Genomic DNA, 16392 nt, shown 5'->3' on the forward strand with positions numbered 1-16392 from the left:
GAAACATGATGCCCTTTCTTGTGCTCCATCTGAGCTAGCCCTTCCAAGAGGCCAGTAGACTGATGAGGGCCAGAGAAGAGAGCTTCTTTCTTGTTTGTAATGTCATACAACTTTCCTGTGACTTCTCAGCCATTCCTACCACTAGCCAAGCTGCCTTATGCCTCAGACCTGTGCATTCTGTCAGTAGAACACAGACCACATAAAATTCTACTTCCGTTTATTTTCTGTTGTCCTGTTTCATGTTTAGCTTCTCTGTAACTCTTTATGATAATAGGCTATAAATATTCCAAAATTCAGTACTTCTTGTAATCCTTGCATCTACTAACGTTTTCTTGGCAGTAAGACATATATATGTCTTATATGTCTGGACCTTAATTTATTTCCAGTTTAAAAATTTAATAAATGCATAAGCTTAATTTAATATATGTGCATATACAATTTACTGTAAGCAGAAGTCTTAATGTGTGCGCGTGTATAATTTGCCGTATGCATATGTATGATTCAACGTGTGTATATGTGTAACTTAATATATGTACATGTATAATTTAGAGTGAAGTGATTTTCTTAACTATTTAAAATGTGTGCCTTGCCATTGTGAAGCCTTAGTGAAGAGCCACCATGGTCCACATCAGTCTGTAGGTGATGCTTTCCTCCCCAGAAAGCCTTTTGGCTGCGTTGTCATACTGACAGTCAATGTTTCTAGGAAATTTCCCACAGGATATAGTACTTCCAATTCATTTCATGGGGTCCAGAACTCTGTATGGGCCTTTATAAATTCATCTTGAAAATCCCTCAAATGATACTCCATGGTTGAATGGAGATACCATAATAGGGATACCCTACATGTGTGACTCAGCATAAAATCTGCCCTGTAAACTACAAGGTAATCTACAAGGCAAACATTGACTTTATAAGGACTTTTCTAAAATTTAAATGAATATTTCAGAACATAGTTACTTGGTCATGGAAACAAAAGTTAATTATCTGTCATACACAGCACATCGGCATGCCCCCCTCATCGTCTTTCTCCGAGCTGTCCTCATCTCTGATCAGATGGACATTAAATTTTATAATCACCTTCACAAAGGTCTGAGGAACATTCCCTGTGGCTCTTGGACCAGCACATGCCAGGTGACGCTCAAGCCAGTATAGAGACGCAGTAGACCCTGGTCCAACCCACTTACCGTGCGATACACAAAGACTCGGAGCTGTTTGCCTCCGATGGTCTCCAGAATCTGCCCGTTGTAGAGATCGCTAAGGCCAACTTTTACTTTCAATATGTGATTTTGCAGAATTAGCTTAAGGAGGCGCTGATCCATGCTCAGAGTGTCATCTGTGAAAAAATCCATTGGGAAGGAACATTATTGTATCTGAGCAACATGGCTGGAGGAGAAACCTGAAAGTAGGCATCTCTCGTGTTCTTCATGCGTGTCCCTCGCCCACATCATAAAAATTAGCTAAATACCCGAGGCCAGCAAGGCCATCTGTCAGTACAAGCTGGCCTGCCACCCCAAACTATGATCATGAAGCTCTTATTGAGCAAACGATGGCTCCATCTACATAGGAGACTGTTTATTTTCATGATGGTCATCGGCAAAATCCAAATCTTTATAGTGGCCAAGGTTTTTCTTTGTTTGTTTTGTTTCTTCTTTCCTTTTTTTCCTGACAATTAGGTGCCCATTAGTCACGTGGGTGGCTATGATGAGCCATTTGTAAGTTTGTGCTTATTGTTGTTCAAGGGGTCAAAGCACACACACTCCAAAACGTGGCTTAGAATACACACAGTATTCGTCTAAGGGAGATGTTGGTATTTCTAGAAATTCTAATTTCTCTAATTACTAATTTCATATACTTCAACTTGGTACTTGAAAAACATTAGCATGTTTGACTTTTGGTCACTAAACTTTTCCTCAAAATTTATATATCTTCCTGTGAAGTAAGTTCTTAGAACAGACCTCAGCATGTGTTTTAAATATCGTCAGTGAGTAGCAATAACTAGGTGAAAAATGTACTTCCCATCATGATCCAGAAGCAACTGTCTCTCGTTTTCTTATGAGTTTATAATTTGACACCTGTTCCCTCCAGACTGCAAAAGCCTCATTAATATTTTGTAAACTATCTAAGACTTTGGATTCAGAATAACCACGGTCCCCCAGGGAGGGAGAAGCAGCAGAGCTCAGCGCTTACCCGAGAAGGCATTGTTCACAGGTGCTAACAAAGTGTACTCCCCGTCTGGCTTCAGAGAGGACGCCAAGCCTAGCTGGGCCACCAGGTCTGTGAAAGTGGTTTGCTGCTTCCCGGCCAGCTCAATGACTTGTTTGGCTGTAAAATAAACCATTGCCATCTCAACAATGTCGTCATTGTTATGATCCTCATCCCAGGGTTCGTAAATCAACGCCTGGCTCTCTTCTACTCTTGTAAGCTGTTTACTCGAGCGCCAATCTAGTAAAACATCCTTGGCCGCCTTAGTATGAAGAGTCTCTCTTCCCAGTGGGGGACTTGACCAGCACAAGTAACTTTAGAGGGAATTTTTCTCTCTGTCTTTATAGCTTTCTAGTGTGGTTTTCTTTAACCCCCAATTCTCACCTTTCAGCTCATTCTACACTGTGAGTCACACACCCGTTCCTTTACCAGAAGTCTACCATCATTATCTCTCCTTTTATTGCCAAGAAACACACTAGCAGTGTGAAAACCTTTCATAAAGATGAGATTCCAGGCCAACGTCCTGCACGGGCTGCCCATGACTGCGCAGGCCTTGGCGTTGGCACTCGGTGAGCACACAGTCTCTTTGCTGGGTGTACTTTTATAGACTGCTCACTAGCTCTTTATGGACTTACTCTCCAAACACATTAACTGGCAAGTAACAGGGTGATGATTGGGAGGCCTTGCTCACCGGAATCAGGAATGAGGACTTCGTCAATCAGGTGGATGACACCATTCTTTGTCACGATGTCTTTCTTGTTCACCATCTTGATTCCATTGACGGAGATGCTATCCCCTTCACATCCTATCTCAACCGTGTTTCCTTCCATGGTTTCAAACACAGCTCCTCCCGTGATAGCCTCGGAACACTGCACAGTGTTTAGGATGTGATACTTCAAGAGAGCTGGGGAGAGAAGGGGGAAGGGAGTCAACTTCTGGTCAAGGGAAACATTTGATCCTTACATTATGCATCTACCAAGGGCACATGACACAGATCTAAGACTTGAAATTCTAAAGTCTTAACTATACAGGTTCTAGGAAAGTGGCCATTTTAAATCATTGCTTCAGTAGGAACAGATTAGCTTATTAAAAAGGAGAAGAGAATATGAGCCCTTGTTAACCTTTCGTAACATCTGTAACTTGTTTGCTCGGAAGCAGCATGAAAGGCTGCAACCTTGCAACTGTTTTTATCAAGAATGATACTTGGGTATTTTTTTCCATCTTTTAAACGATGTTTTCTAGAGCACCTCATGTTAAACACTTCTGGTCTTTCCTATCACAACTGCCATTATCGGCCATAAATGGCTCTTTTCCCGTTGCCTCCATCCTAGGTCTCCATGAGAGGAAGACGTTTTCCTACCTTCAGAAGCCACTTTGTCTCCCATGATCCTTTCTAGGACTCCCCGTGGGAGTTTCTCAAAAGCTTCATTGGTGGGCGCAAAGAGCGTGAAGTGACCATCTCTCCCAAGGGTCTCCAATAGGTCGGAGGTGATGGCGGCCGCCTGAAACACAAATGTCCTAGGCTATCAGGAGGGAAGTGACAGCCTCACCAGAGACATTTCCGTGTGTTAGATCGTTAAACTATTACTTTTTGGTCCAACCGATGACGTCTTCCCCAGTTTTTTCACACCGTTGGCTAGAAAGGAAAATCTGCCAGTATTTATCTGACAGTAGCAAAATTCAGCAACAGGTTCAGTCACTGAATCAACATGTTCTAAAGACCCCAAACACACTGTACTCACACGCCAAGCCTATTTACCATCATATCCAATATATTATTGCTAAATAATATATTTATGAAGTGGAAATGGTTATTTCATGGAATATATTGTTACACTTTGCCAGATTTGTTGAATAGCACTTTTGCAGTCTGCAGATCTTGCCAGAAAGGGAATCTTCCTTCTCTTTCAGCGACTCAGGGGAACCTGCCCCGGTTCTTACTCTGAACGATGAAAGGTCGTCTTCCGCATCGAGGAAGTCTTGGATGGAGGTACCAATTTGCGTCAGGACACGATCAATGACATGGACCACCCCATTTGTGGCGATCTGGTTCCCGTGGATGACTCGAGCGCAGTTCACAGTGACAACCTGCAGTCGTTTGAAAACAAAAAATCAGATCCAGTGCTGATCGCTAAGCCACCAGGGTGATTTTCGCACCCCAATGTACCAGTAAGTACGGTGTAAAGTGTCTACGTGCTAAGCGCATAATCTGGGGACCTAGTAGGTACAGTGTACAGACCCTACATGCCGAGGGCCAAGGCTGTGAATTAAGACCTGAGTCTTGTCAAACAAAAAAGCAAAACTGTTCGGAACCCCAATCAATTAAAAGCATTTCAGGAGATCCAAGGCCAGTAGTTTCCTTTATTTGAGTTAATGATTTTATTTTTTTTCTTTACTATAGGTATATACTATTTCTAATGATGGTCAAAAACTGTAAATAATTCTAATTAGCTCTGAAATAAGTTCTGAGAGAGGAATAAAAATTCCCATTGCAAGACTGTCATGCGACCTACTGAACAATAAGTTGCATTGTCTCATCATTGGAATTTTTTTCTCCTCTGGAAGTTTGAATGTTGGAAAAAACCTTGAGATGACAGTTTGCCATAGTCTAACTAACTCAAAAACTCAAGACTCTCAATCAGCATAGCGTCCAGAGAGCGGCGACAGGACAGTCACCGCACTTTTAAGTGTGCATTTCACTGTTTATAAGAAACCATTTAATACACGGTGACTCCCAACTGTCAATCATTCAGTCCTTAGGAGGAGTCAATTGGATTGAAATTTCACAAGGCTAAGTTGTTTTCTTTTAAATAATGCAAGTATTTACATTATGGTGACAAATACGTTATCATTTCTGTGAAGGTCCTAACGAGGGAACAGATAGATTTAGGGAAAACATGCCTTAGAAATGTAAAGTTAATGAATAAAACTTACCCCATTGGGATAGTGGTTAATGAAAAGGCCCAAATTGTTGTACATTGATGGAATCACCATGCCGTGCTTCAGGTCCTTGGTTAACATCCTCTTGTTAACCATGTGGCTGTGTAAAGCATTCAGCAACTCGACATTGACATTGTTCTCCAGTCCTCTGCGAATGTCCTAGGAGGAATTCAATAAAAGTTCTTTTGTTTTAGTTTACTACTGAAGTTCTCCCCTTTAAAAAACGATTATTTGTGTGTGTGTGTGCATGTGTGTCTACATGCATGTGTGTGTGCGTGTGTGTCTGTCTGTATGTGTGTGTGCATGCATGTATTCCTCCCTGCCTGCCTGTGCATGTGTGTGTATGTGTGTCTGTGTGTATATATGTGTATGAGTGTGTATGTGTGTCTGTGTGTATATATGTGTATGTGTGTGCATGTGTGCACTCACCATGTGTATGAGAGTGCCCAAAAGTGTCTGGAGCTCGAGTTACAAGTGGTTGTGACCAGCCTGATGTGGGTGCTAGCAATGAACTTGAGTCTTCTACAGCATTCTTAACTGTCATCTCTCCAGCCCCATTTCTACTCTTTTGTGGCCTTCTGATTCAATTATCAATTGATCATAGAAAATTGACCCAAATAACATAATTATATTATTCCAACTGATTGAGGAGTTTTGGAATTTCACGTAGCTAGTGAAGGGCCCTAATTGTGATAGAATTCTTGTACGTTTTTAGGAATAAAATTTTCAAGACAATCTTCAGATAGGCTAATAACCAGGAATGTAACATCATCAGACACTCACAATGTAAGTAGATTGTGATGTCAGGTACTCAACATGCTATGATATTTGCATACAACACTTGAGGCTTTTGTGGGTTTTATGCTTGTCTTTTGGAGACTGTGTCTCATCATGTAGTCCAGCCTAGCCCCAAACTCATGGCAGTGCTTCTGACTGGGCTTCCTGAATGCTAGAATTAATTCCAGGCATGCGCCACCACCCTTGTGATCACCTGAGCTTTCGCAAAGGTTTTATGCTTGTTCCTAACCATCACTTCCCAAGCCTGTGCCTCACACCTTGCTGTGCTCATGAGATAGTGAGCGCAGTGATGGAAAGGAGAATGTCCTTGCACTTGTCACGTAGATAAAATGCAGATACAAAGAGCCTAGAAGGACAGTGTGCTTTCCTGGCTCCAGCGATGGATGCAGCTACTTTGTCAGAGTGATTTGGAGGTGCATGTGCTTCAGAAGCAGGTAAGACTAAAACGGGTGGGGATAGTGTGATGTCATCCTGCAAGCTGACAGAGTAACTGCTGGGCAAGCAGCTCATAACCATTCCATTAGGACACATTTTCATATTCCTCAGGTAATGATTGAAATATGCACTGACAGCACGATTCTGCGAAAACCGGGGAAGGAGTAAATCAAATCAACACTTAAACTGAAGAGTGTGAAGGGCTAGGACTCAGCGATCGGGCTTGGCTTCTGGAAAGCCAATCAAGGAGTAAGATTATCCAGGAGCAAAAGCACAAGGAGGATTACCACAGACAAACATGATAATCTTCTGATTAGGTAATGTTGAAGGAACTGAGATGGGAGAGCCGGGGTCACTTGCAGTTTTTAAGTCTGAATGTTGACATCGATTCTGCCTGTTATCGGGGGAAGAGTTAGAGAAATGCAGGCATTTATGGAGATAAGAAATGACTGACATTTTTGGTATCCTTTATTTACATAGCCACATCGTCTTTGGAGAGGAAATATTAATGTGGAGATTAGAATCGCTGGGGTCCCAAGGGAAATCAATACAAACCCTACAGATTTTATGGCTGTGCACCCTAGAATGAAAGGCAAAATTGTCAAGGTGTAGGCAAAGGGCCGGGAGCAGTTCCAGGAGAAAACATCTAACCTTTGTTGCTAAGGCGAGGATGCACAGGTGTGTGAAAAGGAATCAGGAGGGAACTGAGGTGTAGGGAAGACAAGAATGTGACTCAGCACTAACACAGCGGGTGTGCTCAGAGGAACAGGGAGTGCGCTAAGGTGTAGGGAAAGACAAGAGCCCGTGACTCAGCAGTAATAGCTCTGCCTGAGATGCTGCATTGAGTCCCCATGGGATTTTCAGTTCATCTCCACAGAAGCTGGAAGTAGGAATGTGGTTTTCTGCTAGTTGTATAAAATTGGAAATGGAGGAATATTTTATGAGTTAATCTATCCTAACTTAGTCTGTTCACAAAATCAAATATTGTTTATAACACTTGGTTTAACTATCCATACATATTTACTATTCTGGTAGTTTTGGAATAGCAATCTATATGGCATGTAGCTACACACCTATAAACAAGTATAAACTATTTATATAACTTTTCTTTCAGCTATAACTATGTCGTTTATAAACATAAATATTACATATTGCTATGTAATGTAATATAGCTTAGAGTAGATTTTTAAAATAAAAATTTTTTTAATAAAAATTTTTAAAATAAAAATAAAAATCATTCTCTTTCCATTTAAAATGATTATCTCCTGGGGAGCCCCACTATGGCAGTAGAGCATACACCTTTGCCCAATAACTTGTCTTAATATATTCTCACATGTGTATGATAGAAATATATAGAATGTTCTCTGGTTTATATATAAGTTGATCAACTAAAATTAAAACGGCTGTATTCCAAAATAAATGTTTCAGATAACAAGAAAGGTTAATTACAGAATCCAGGTTCTCCCAAGCCTCGTTACTTGGTGCGAAGTAGGTGTACGACCCCTTTCCTTCGATCTCTTCTCTCAGTTTTGAGACATCAGAATAGTGCTGAGTGGTAGTGGCTCCCACAATGCCCAGCGTGCCATAAACATGGTCAATAGGCATCACTGAAACAGTCAAGAAATGAGCAAATGCTTAGTGCTTGATCTCCAGAATATGTTTTTGCAATCATTCAAGCCTTGCCCTATCCCCCAGTATACTGAACTAATCAATTTAAGCAATAACACCCCATGTATCATCTACTTTAGAGAAAAGTTGCATTTCAAGTGCATTATATAATAGCAGATCACTCAAACCATTATCCCTTAAATTCTTGGTGTTAAAGAAGTAAATGTTCAAAGTTCAATCTGAAGTAACATTTAGTAAATCCTATCACATCACTAATCAGAATTTCCAGAAAAATATATCTGATTATTTTACCTAAAGACAAGCTGCTTGCTTCTTGTCGCTCATTGAGACTAGCAAGGATAACACGTGCCGCGGTGCTGAATCTCCAAGCAGGATATTAAGTTTACATCTATAACTTTATGATTCCTGGTCACTAAGGCAATATATGGACACAGTTCTCTCCATTTTAATTTAAGGAAAATCTATCTAGTACTTTCAGAAGGCTCTCTAGTCTGAATGTCAACTGAAAAGGTATTTCTAGCTGTCTGTAGACAACTGTTGATTTAAAAATTGGTATCATTTACACATAATCACAAAGTAAATGACTACTTTAGTCAATTCCCCCAGACAGTTATTAAATTAAATCACAAAGTCCGCAAAAGAACTCTCAATATGACACAGCTGGGTAAAAGTGAAAAAGGTTAACGTTTCATAGCAAGCCCATGCCTAGATTGAACAAAACACATCCTACACCAAACCCGACTCCACAGTTTCATTTGAGAAAATCTGTAATATAACTGGTTGCAGATGTGATATGAGTTAGTCACAGGACATTGTCACCAACATCATTGATCAAACACCAGGTCTCAGCAAGTAAGGTTCTTGATAGTCTCTCAGCTGCTCAGACCTGAGTGTTTTGGAGACATCAGCCTAGCATCTCATTCTGAACACAGTATTATACCAGGAACTGTCTATGGGTTGGTACCAATCCACAAAAGTCAGCACTCTGGAGTCTACACCCACTTCGAGGCCTGGAGGACCTGTGCCCCAGGAGGAGACCATTCTATTGAGATCCGGGAGCCTGGGGAAGGGTGATGGTTGGCATTGCAAATCCAGAGGAAATAAAAATGGCTTCTTTTTTGTTGGCAAAATTATAGGCAACCACATTTCAAAGTGAGCACATTTCAGAGCAAGGGCCATTACAAGCCCAGAGCTGGTCAACTGTAGATGCTGCCTTCTTAAAGTAGGCACCATGCTTTTAAACAAGTTCAAAGATGGGGACTTAACTTTCATGGAGGGGGAGCAGAGTTACTTTTGATTAGGCTTCTCAGTTAGTGTCTAGAGCAATCAGCTTCCAGTGCTTATGAGAAGAGAGGTCTACGATTCCAGCATTAGGGTAGGTAAGCATGAGATTAACACAAAAACATGGAGAATTTGCTTAGATTTATGATTGTGCTAAGTATACGCACACACACACCTGTACACCCATACACACACACACACACACACACACACACACACACACACACACACACACTATTGGCTTCCCCACAAGCTGTCTACCTCATCCCTCACAAAGGAAATGTTCCCCAGTTAGTCTTGAACTGTAGATCCTACCTGCCGGGCAGCCTTTCATCCCTTCCATTTTCATATAGCCAGGACAGCATTCATATAACACAGTGCTGCATAAACAGGGAAAAAGTCTCAATATTAAGCCAGGAAAATGCAAAATATACACATTTACATAAACCTAACAGAACATAACACTTATGCCCATGATTTGCTAAGACTGTTGAAGCCAGCTTTTGTTTCTGCCCATCAGATACCAGACATTTTTGTAAGTTGAATTTTTCTCTGCACCCTCGTGGTATCGGGGGAAGGTTCCTGCATCTTCATCCTGAAGGACAGTTTATTAAGCAGGCTCACTGTGAAGTAGACAGATATTCTTAAACAAGCGACTTGATATATTAGAATTCAGTCTTCCCAACATTTTAGCATGGGAAGAGCAGTGGTAACGCAAATGGCTGTGAATCTCAAAAGAGTGTTTTTAGAATAACTTCATTAGGTATGTGTAGAAAAAGAATACTCATTGGGATATGCTACCTTGAAATAATAGAAATACATTAACCCATTCTAATTTACATAATCCCATCTCATGTGAAATTATTGGCATGAATTAATTTTACAAAATAAAAGATTTCTTTGATGTTTTTATAATATATATACACAATATACTTGGATCACATTTTACTCATTTTGAGCCTCTCTTGCCTTATTGTTTCATTTTTCCCTCATAATATAGTATCTCTTACACCTTGGTTGGCCTTGAACTCCCTCCGAAGTTGAGGATGTCTCCAAACTGATCCTCTTGAGTTCATCCCATAAATGCTAGGATGAAAGCCAATGGTTTTATGTGGTGTTGGGGATTGAACCCAGGGTTTTGTGCATTTAAGGCAAGCAGTCAACCCAGTGAACTGAATTGCTAACTAAGACACAGTTATTTAGGTTTTAAATTGTTAGTAGTTTTACTAGTTAATTATTTAATATTATTTTTATTAACTTAATTGTGATATACAAGTTAAAATTTTCCTATTCTATTTTAACTTTCTCTGTAGTTTCAAGAGTTGGCTGCACCCGGAACAGGGGAACTTCATTTGACCTTAATGCAAATCTTAATTTTCCCCTTGGTGACAATTTTACTTACACAGGTCTCCACAGAAATAAATAGGCTATGTAGTAATTAATTAAATGTCCTCATGAATTTGATGTATGCACATTATAAGCAATAAAATGAAATGTGTCTAGTTAATCTAGAGGCTAGAGGATAAATGAGAACAGGACAAGTCATTGTGAGACAAAGGTAATGACACACTAGTATAATAATAAGGACACACTAATATAATCTGAGGCTCAGCTCTAAAGTAGGAAAGTCATGCAGCAGAGGAGTGAGCTTGTAGAACAGTGGTCCGTGAGTTCAACGGATAAGTGGACAATGTGTTTAACCAAATTAGCGCTTCCAATACAACTGAAGCGTTTTGTCCCCAGAGACCATGTATGCTACACAAAAGTCCACTTTCCTATATGGCCAAGAAGTAGAACAAAGCAAGAAGAAGATCCAGTCCTTGCTCTGCACAGCTTAGACAGTTCCTCACTGTCTGAGCAGCACCAGAAACATCACTGAAAACCAGCTGAAGACACCACTGGCATCACACAGGGAACCCGCAGAACGCTTTATGAAACGGAGTCTCCATTATTCTAGACAATACCTTAAGCTAAGGCCCAGGGATGCTTGTGCTTTTCCTGAGACACAGTCTGTTCCTTCCAGAAAACTCCCAAAGTAGCTCTTTAACCAGAAGCCAAGTTGAAAGCTGCCAGAACCCAGAAGATGCTGGCAACTTGAGCAGAAGGGAAGGGAGGGCAAGCCAGGCTTCCTCCCTCTCCACAGTATTGGTTTCTTTGGTTATTCGAGATTAGCATTTGCATTTATTTCGGCGAAGAGATGTAAATCTGATTTGAAACGGAAGCTACTGGAGGAAATTTTGCTAAGGGGACTTGTTACAGCTTTGGTAAAATGTCTGGCTACAAGCAGAACTTTTGTTTAGTGGAAAACAAGAGTCTTTTGTTGCGTGACAACTTTGGCATCTCTAATATAATTACATAGTGGAAATAAGACTGCCTTAATTTCCAGGAAGATCATAGAAACATTTTCCCTTCATACTCAGCGTGGGAAGATCACTGACTTCCCCAGATTTAGTAGTTCTGTGTTGAGTGTTTGTACCAGTAGCCCAATGATAGAAATAAACTATGTATGTATGCATTTGTTTGTTTGTTTATATTAATTTTGAGTATGTCTCATTTTGGAGCTCATGTTGTCCAAGAGTTTGGGGTCATCTTTTTGCCTCAGCCTTCTGGGTGCTGAGATTATAGACATGAGCCACCACGCCTGGCTGAAGTAAGTTATGAACCAATGTTCCCACTCTTTGGTGGGTACCTGAAGTTCATCATGGTGTACCAGCAGATCTTCAGACCCTGCTGCCCTCAAGTCTACCGCTTAGAGGATGCAGTTCAGGTTGATGGAGTGAGGAGACCTTGTCCTGGTTTTCATGACTGGGAAGACATGGCCACCCTGTCTGGTTTACTAAACTACCCCCACCTTGGAGACAGTGCCCTCCTTGTAAAATAATGAGCTGGCATTAAGTGATTTCTAACCTTTATAGATCCAGGGATTTTAGTTTTCCTACCAATGACTATGGTCAAATAAATTAATCATGTTGTCTAATACACAGGCAATAATGCTTTCCAGCTTTAAGTTGATCAGTCAAAGATACAACTAAGCCATAGTTGGGTCACTAAGCTAAAAGAAATTATCCTTTTAGTCACTGGGATATTCAATAGAGTGATCTTGTGTGTGTGTGTGTGTGTGTAGATGTGAGAAGGGCAAATGAAACACAAAGTTTAACTGACTCTCTTAAGACAAAGGAAGACCAAACAACAAAGAGGGCAAATGGAGTAGAAACCATGTTGATTCAGGCCATATCTTGCTGTCCTGGGACTGGTTTTGGCCCCTCCAGCTCATGGGCTTGGAGAGAAACCCACTCCTGTAATGGTGGAGATGAGAGCAGTTTCTCTGTCCGTGCAGATGAGCCTCTCTTTAAACACTCAGGAGACTGGACAGGATTTTCAGACTGGGTCGTGTGCCCAAGAAGAGGCTAGTGAAATCCCTGCTCACTGTGAAACTGTCAATGAAGAAAAGAGTGAGACTCACGTTTTCTTCCCGCAGATAGCACCTTGATACCAGTTCTTACATGAGCTGAAGTACTTCTTTTTGGTGCCCAGAATCTGCTGGAGGGCACAGACATTGGGGCTGGGAAGGAAAGGGAAGGAAAAAAGAGTTAATCCTCATGGCTACCATCTCTTCACAGTTTCAGGTCAGGAGGCTGAAGAGAGGTTAGGACTTGACATTCCAAGATGGGATTTTAACTTTGTGCCAATTTAACTCCTGAGCCAGTCCTACTGAGTCTCAGGAAATGCAAAAATCTAAGGGAGGGAGGGAAGAGAAGAGGAATGGGGGAGGAGGGGGAGGAGGGAGGAAAGAAGAAAAGGAGGAGGAAGGGGAAGAGAGGGGGTGAAGGAGGGAAGACACATTGTATATTCGAGAACAATATCAGCATTTCAAAAAGTTAACCAGATAGAAATATTCACACAGAATTTGATTTAGCCAAGTCTGGATTTGTGTACTCACCAATATTATAGTGACTCCCCCCACCCCGCCACTCACACACACACTTGTTTTTAAACTAAGCATGCCTTCATTGGAGGATGGGAGGCTTTAGGGTTCACCTGAACCGTGGGAGCCTGACAGCTAAGGACACCCACCTTCTTACTCACTCTGCTCTGTGGTTCCCTAGTACTTTAGGGAAGCGGATTATTGTTCAGAGTGACTTTGGAGCAATGCCTTTACAGAAAGGAAGCTTGTTTCTTTGACAAGGACAAATAAACGTGTCCTCCTTTGCAATTTCAAGTTTGCTTTCTCTTACAAGCTGGCAATCCTGCTCCACTGTGGGGAAGAGTGCTCTGAGTATTAAGGAAACCCTCCAAGGCTTGGGAGCGACGCCAAGAGACACATGTGAAAAGTACAGATGTTTGCTGAAGTTGCTAAGTTGTTTCTCATAACTTTTAAAATCCTACATTTCTCCTAAAAGATAAAAATACTTCAAAGAATTCAGAGAACCAACTATTCAGATCAGAGTTTAATTTTCATATATAAATCAAGTAAAATCTGTGCTGAGATCCCTTGAGGTTTTCAAAGCCTTTAACATGACTCCATCTAACAGCAGACTCTTTGATTTTGAAAGCCATGTTCTGCAGTTTTAGAAGGAAATAAAAACTCAAGTGAACTGAATTATAAAGGATTAGCCTATTGTATTTTGTTAGTTACATTAAAATTAGTAATCCACATAAAGTAATAATAAGTATGCTGATAGCAATTTTCATGCATTTAAGACATATATGTTGTAGTAGCCATATATATATACATACACACATACTTGCAAGAATACTCATTTCTCCTTTTCCTGTCACCTTGCAATAAGTAAAACAGCAACAAACACCCCAACAACTCCCCTGGGGTACATTTATAAAGAACTTCATACATATTTCTAGAAAAGGCTAAGTGGAAAAATAAACTAAAGCCAGGGACTCACCCCTGATCTCGACCCCTGATGCGGCTGTGAGCCAGGACCTTGTCATAGTAATTGTTGGCGTTTGCAGGGCTGAGATCACACAGCAGCAGCAGCAGAGCCAATGAGGACAGGAGAGGAAGCATCTTCAGCCCTGAGCTCCGTCCAGGAAGGGAACTGGCCTGGGCTCTGCAGAGCTGAGTTTATATACCTCTGGGCGGTGGGCGGGAGCATGGGGCTGTGGGAGGGGGCGCCGGAGCAACCTGAGACTTCCAGATGCTGTCCAGAAGCATCAACCGCTCCGGGCTGCCAGTGAAAGTCTGCTGGGTTCTGAGCATACGGAACTTCTAGTGGCGTTCATAGAATGCCTGGCTTTCGTCTATATAGGTTTTGTTTATGAAAACAGCCGTGTCGGAGTTGGGAGTGGGAAACTCTGCCGGCTGCCGCTTTTACTCTGCGTCTCTGAGCTCGGTTGCTTTGCTGGTGTGATCTTATCACAACCATTTCACAACACAACACTGAGGTTATTTTTCACCAGAAAAGACATCACAAAGGGAATTTAACACAAATGCTGGTTAGATTTACAACACATATAAAGTTTGGTTTCTACAATTAATATGCACGTTCCTTGCACACCTATAAAATTTGGGCTATGTCATTTCACTTCTCAATAAACATAGAGGGTTAATTAACAAAGATCTACTTTGGGAGAGTATCCCTAACTTTTGAAATACACATACACACACGAATCTATGTATGTATATAATAAAATTTGCTTTTTATTGCTTTTTTATTACACACAGGCTGCATATCCTGATAAGCCCTGGAAGCAAGTATTACTAACCCAGAAGTAATGTGGTAATTAAATGCACATTAAGAAACAGGGCCACTGCCAAGTCTATCCTTGCGATTTTTGAAAGAACAACTGAACTCTCTTGGCGCTGGGCTTTAGCATCCCCAGCTGAGGGAGGCGCTTTTTTTTTTTTTAACCTCTTCACACATGATGGCTGTGTCAGATGTGAAGGATCCTATTGATGAAGAAGCCAGAGGACCAGAAGGGCCGTTAGGCTGGGAATGATAACGACCGGTAGTCTCTGAATGCATGCACAGTGTCTTCTGGGCTGTGCTGTTACAAATATCAGTATTGTTTTCCCACGAGCAAGATAGGCACTCTTTATGTTTCCCAGTTGGAAAAGTTTAAGGGGAATGCACATTAGGCCAGAGGGAATTCCTTATCTAGAGAGATATGTGTAGGCCTCCTGCGGGAATCGTCTTGGAGTGTTCTGCGACAAGCGGCTGATTTATTGAGGACAGGATCGAGCAGCACAGTTTGAGCGTGAGTCAGAGGCCTCTGTCACTTTTGAAATCTTGGTATTAAAGGATTTAAAGTGTACAAAACAATCCGGGGAGAGCTGGGAGAGGAGGCATCGTGAAAGCTAAACTGTGTTCCTTCCAGAATACTTGTGTGATAAATAACGCTAATCTTTTATTTATGCTAATCGAAATGAAATGATTCTAACTTTATATGCTTTTTGTCTTGTTCGCTTTTACGATAGCTCTTTGTTACTCTTAGATTGTGCAAATGGTGGGCTGTTAAAACCTGCTTCATGAATAGACAGACCTATCTCGTACATATAAGGTCTATATAATATTAATCAACTGGCGATTAGAAAGCTGTTGGTAACATTTAAGAGGTTACTGTGCTATAAATAAACAATACAGGTTTAACTTCCTTGCACAAGGCAAAGCATAGTCTCATATAACAAAAGGCATTCTGAAGCCCTTTTTATAGTTTCCAATAATAGAAATCTGAAATCTTTCCACCCCGAGCACCATGTTTGAGACTGACAAAACTCCCACGGAGGTCAACAAATGCCAGCCCTCCTCAGATATTCACGAATCAAATCAGCGATGACATCAGGGAGGGCCTTGCTAATGAGATCCAGAAGACACACAATCCACCGGCAAATCCAGAGAACAAAGAGAGAAACCAAGGCCAGGCCAGAAAAGTGATGCTGCATTTAATTAGTGGGAGAAAGTCCAAGGCTAAAGAAGGGATTCTGAACCACAGCTGACAGTTAACGGAAGGGGGAGGGGAGGGGTGAGATTCTGAAACAGGACGGAAGTTAGTTCACGTTGTGGAAAAGACTGGGAAAAAAAAATCTGTGGAGGGTCACATTCTGTTCCGGGGTCCTCATTAGAAGTCATACTCTCTCCACACAGGGCTCTT

The 16392-nt window shown here is 41.3% G+C and overlaps 1 protein-coding gene across 4 annotated transcripts in view; it reads right to left on the reverse strand.

The window, feature by feature from the left end:
- Postn (periostin) overlaps window positions 1-14346 on the reverse strand; it is a 30700-nt gene extending 16354 nt beyond the window's left edge. For all 4 annotated transcript variants that reach the window (XM_048424690.3, XM_048424688.3, XM_048424689.3 and 1 more), the window contains exons 1-10: window positions 14187-14346; window positions 12749-12847; window positions 9601-9665; window positions 7825-7982; window positions 5137-5301; window positions 4144-4290; window positions 3563-3704; window positions 2894-3106; window positions 2188-2322; window positions 1185-1333 (exon numbers count right to left, since the gene is read on the reverse strand). In XM_048424690.3, coding sequence (XP_048280647.3) covers window positions 1185-1333; window positions 2188-2322; window positions 2894-3106; window positions 3563-3704; window positions 4144-4290; window positions 5137-5301; window positions 7825-7982; window positions 9601-9665; window positions 12749-12847; window positions 14187-14308 — 1395 coding nt within the window. In that variant the 5' untranslated portion in view covers window positions 14309-14346. The remainder of the gene's footprint in view (window positions 1-1184; window positions 1334-2187; window positions 2323-2893; window positions 3107-3562; window positions 3705-4143; window positions 4291-5136; window positions 5302-7824; window positions 7983-9600; window positions 9666-12748; window positions 12848-14186) is intronic.
- Between the last annotated feature and the right edge of the window lie 2046 nt (window positions 14347-16392).

Source organism: Myodes glareolus, chromosome 20 (genome assembly GCF_982192425.1).
Source record: "Myodes glareolus chromosome 20, mMyoGla1.1, whole genome shotgun sequence".
Classification (NCBI taxonomy): domain Eukaryota; kingdom Metazoa; phylum Chordata; class Mammalia; order Rodentia; family Cricetidae; genus Myodes; species Myodes glareolus.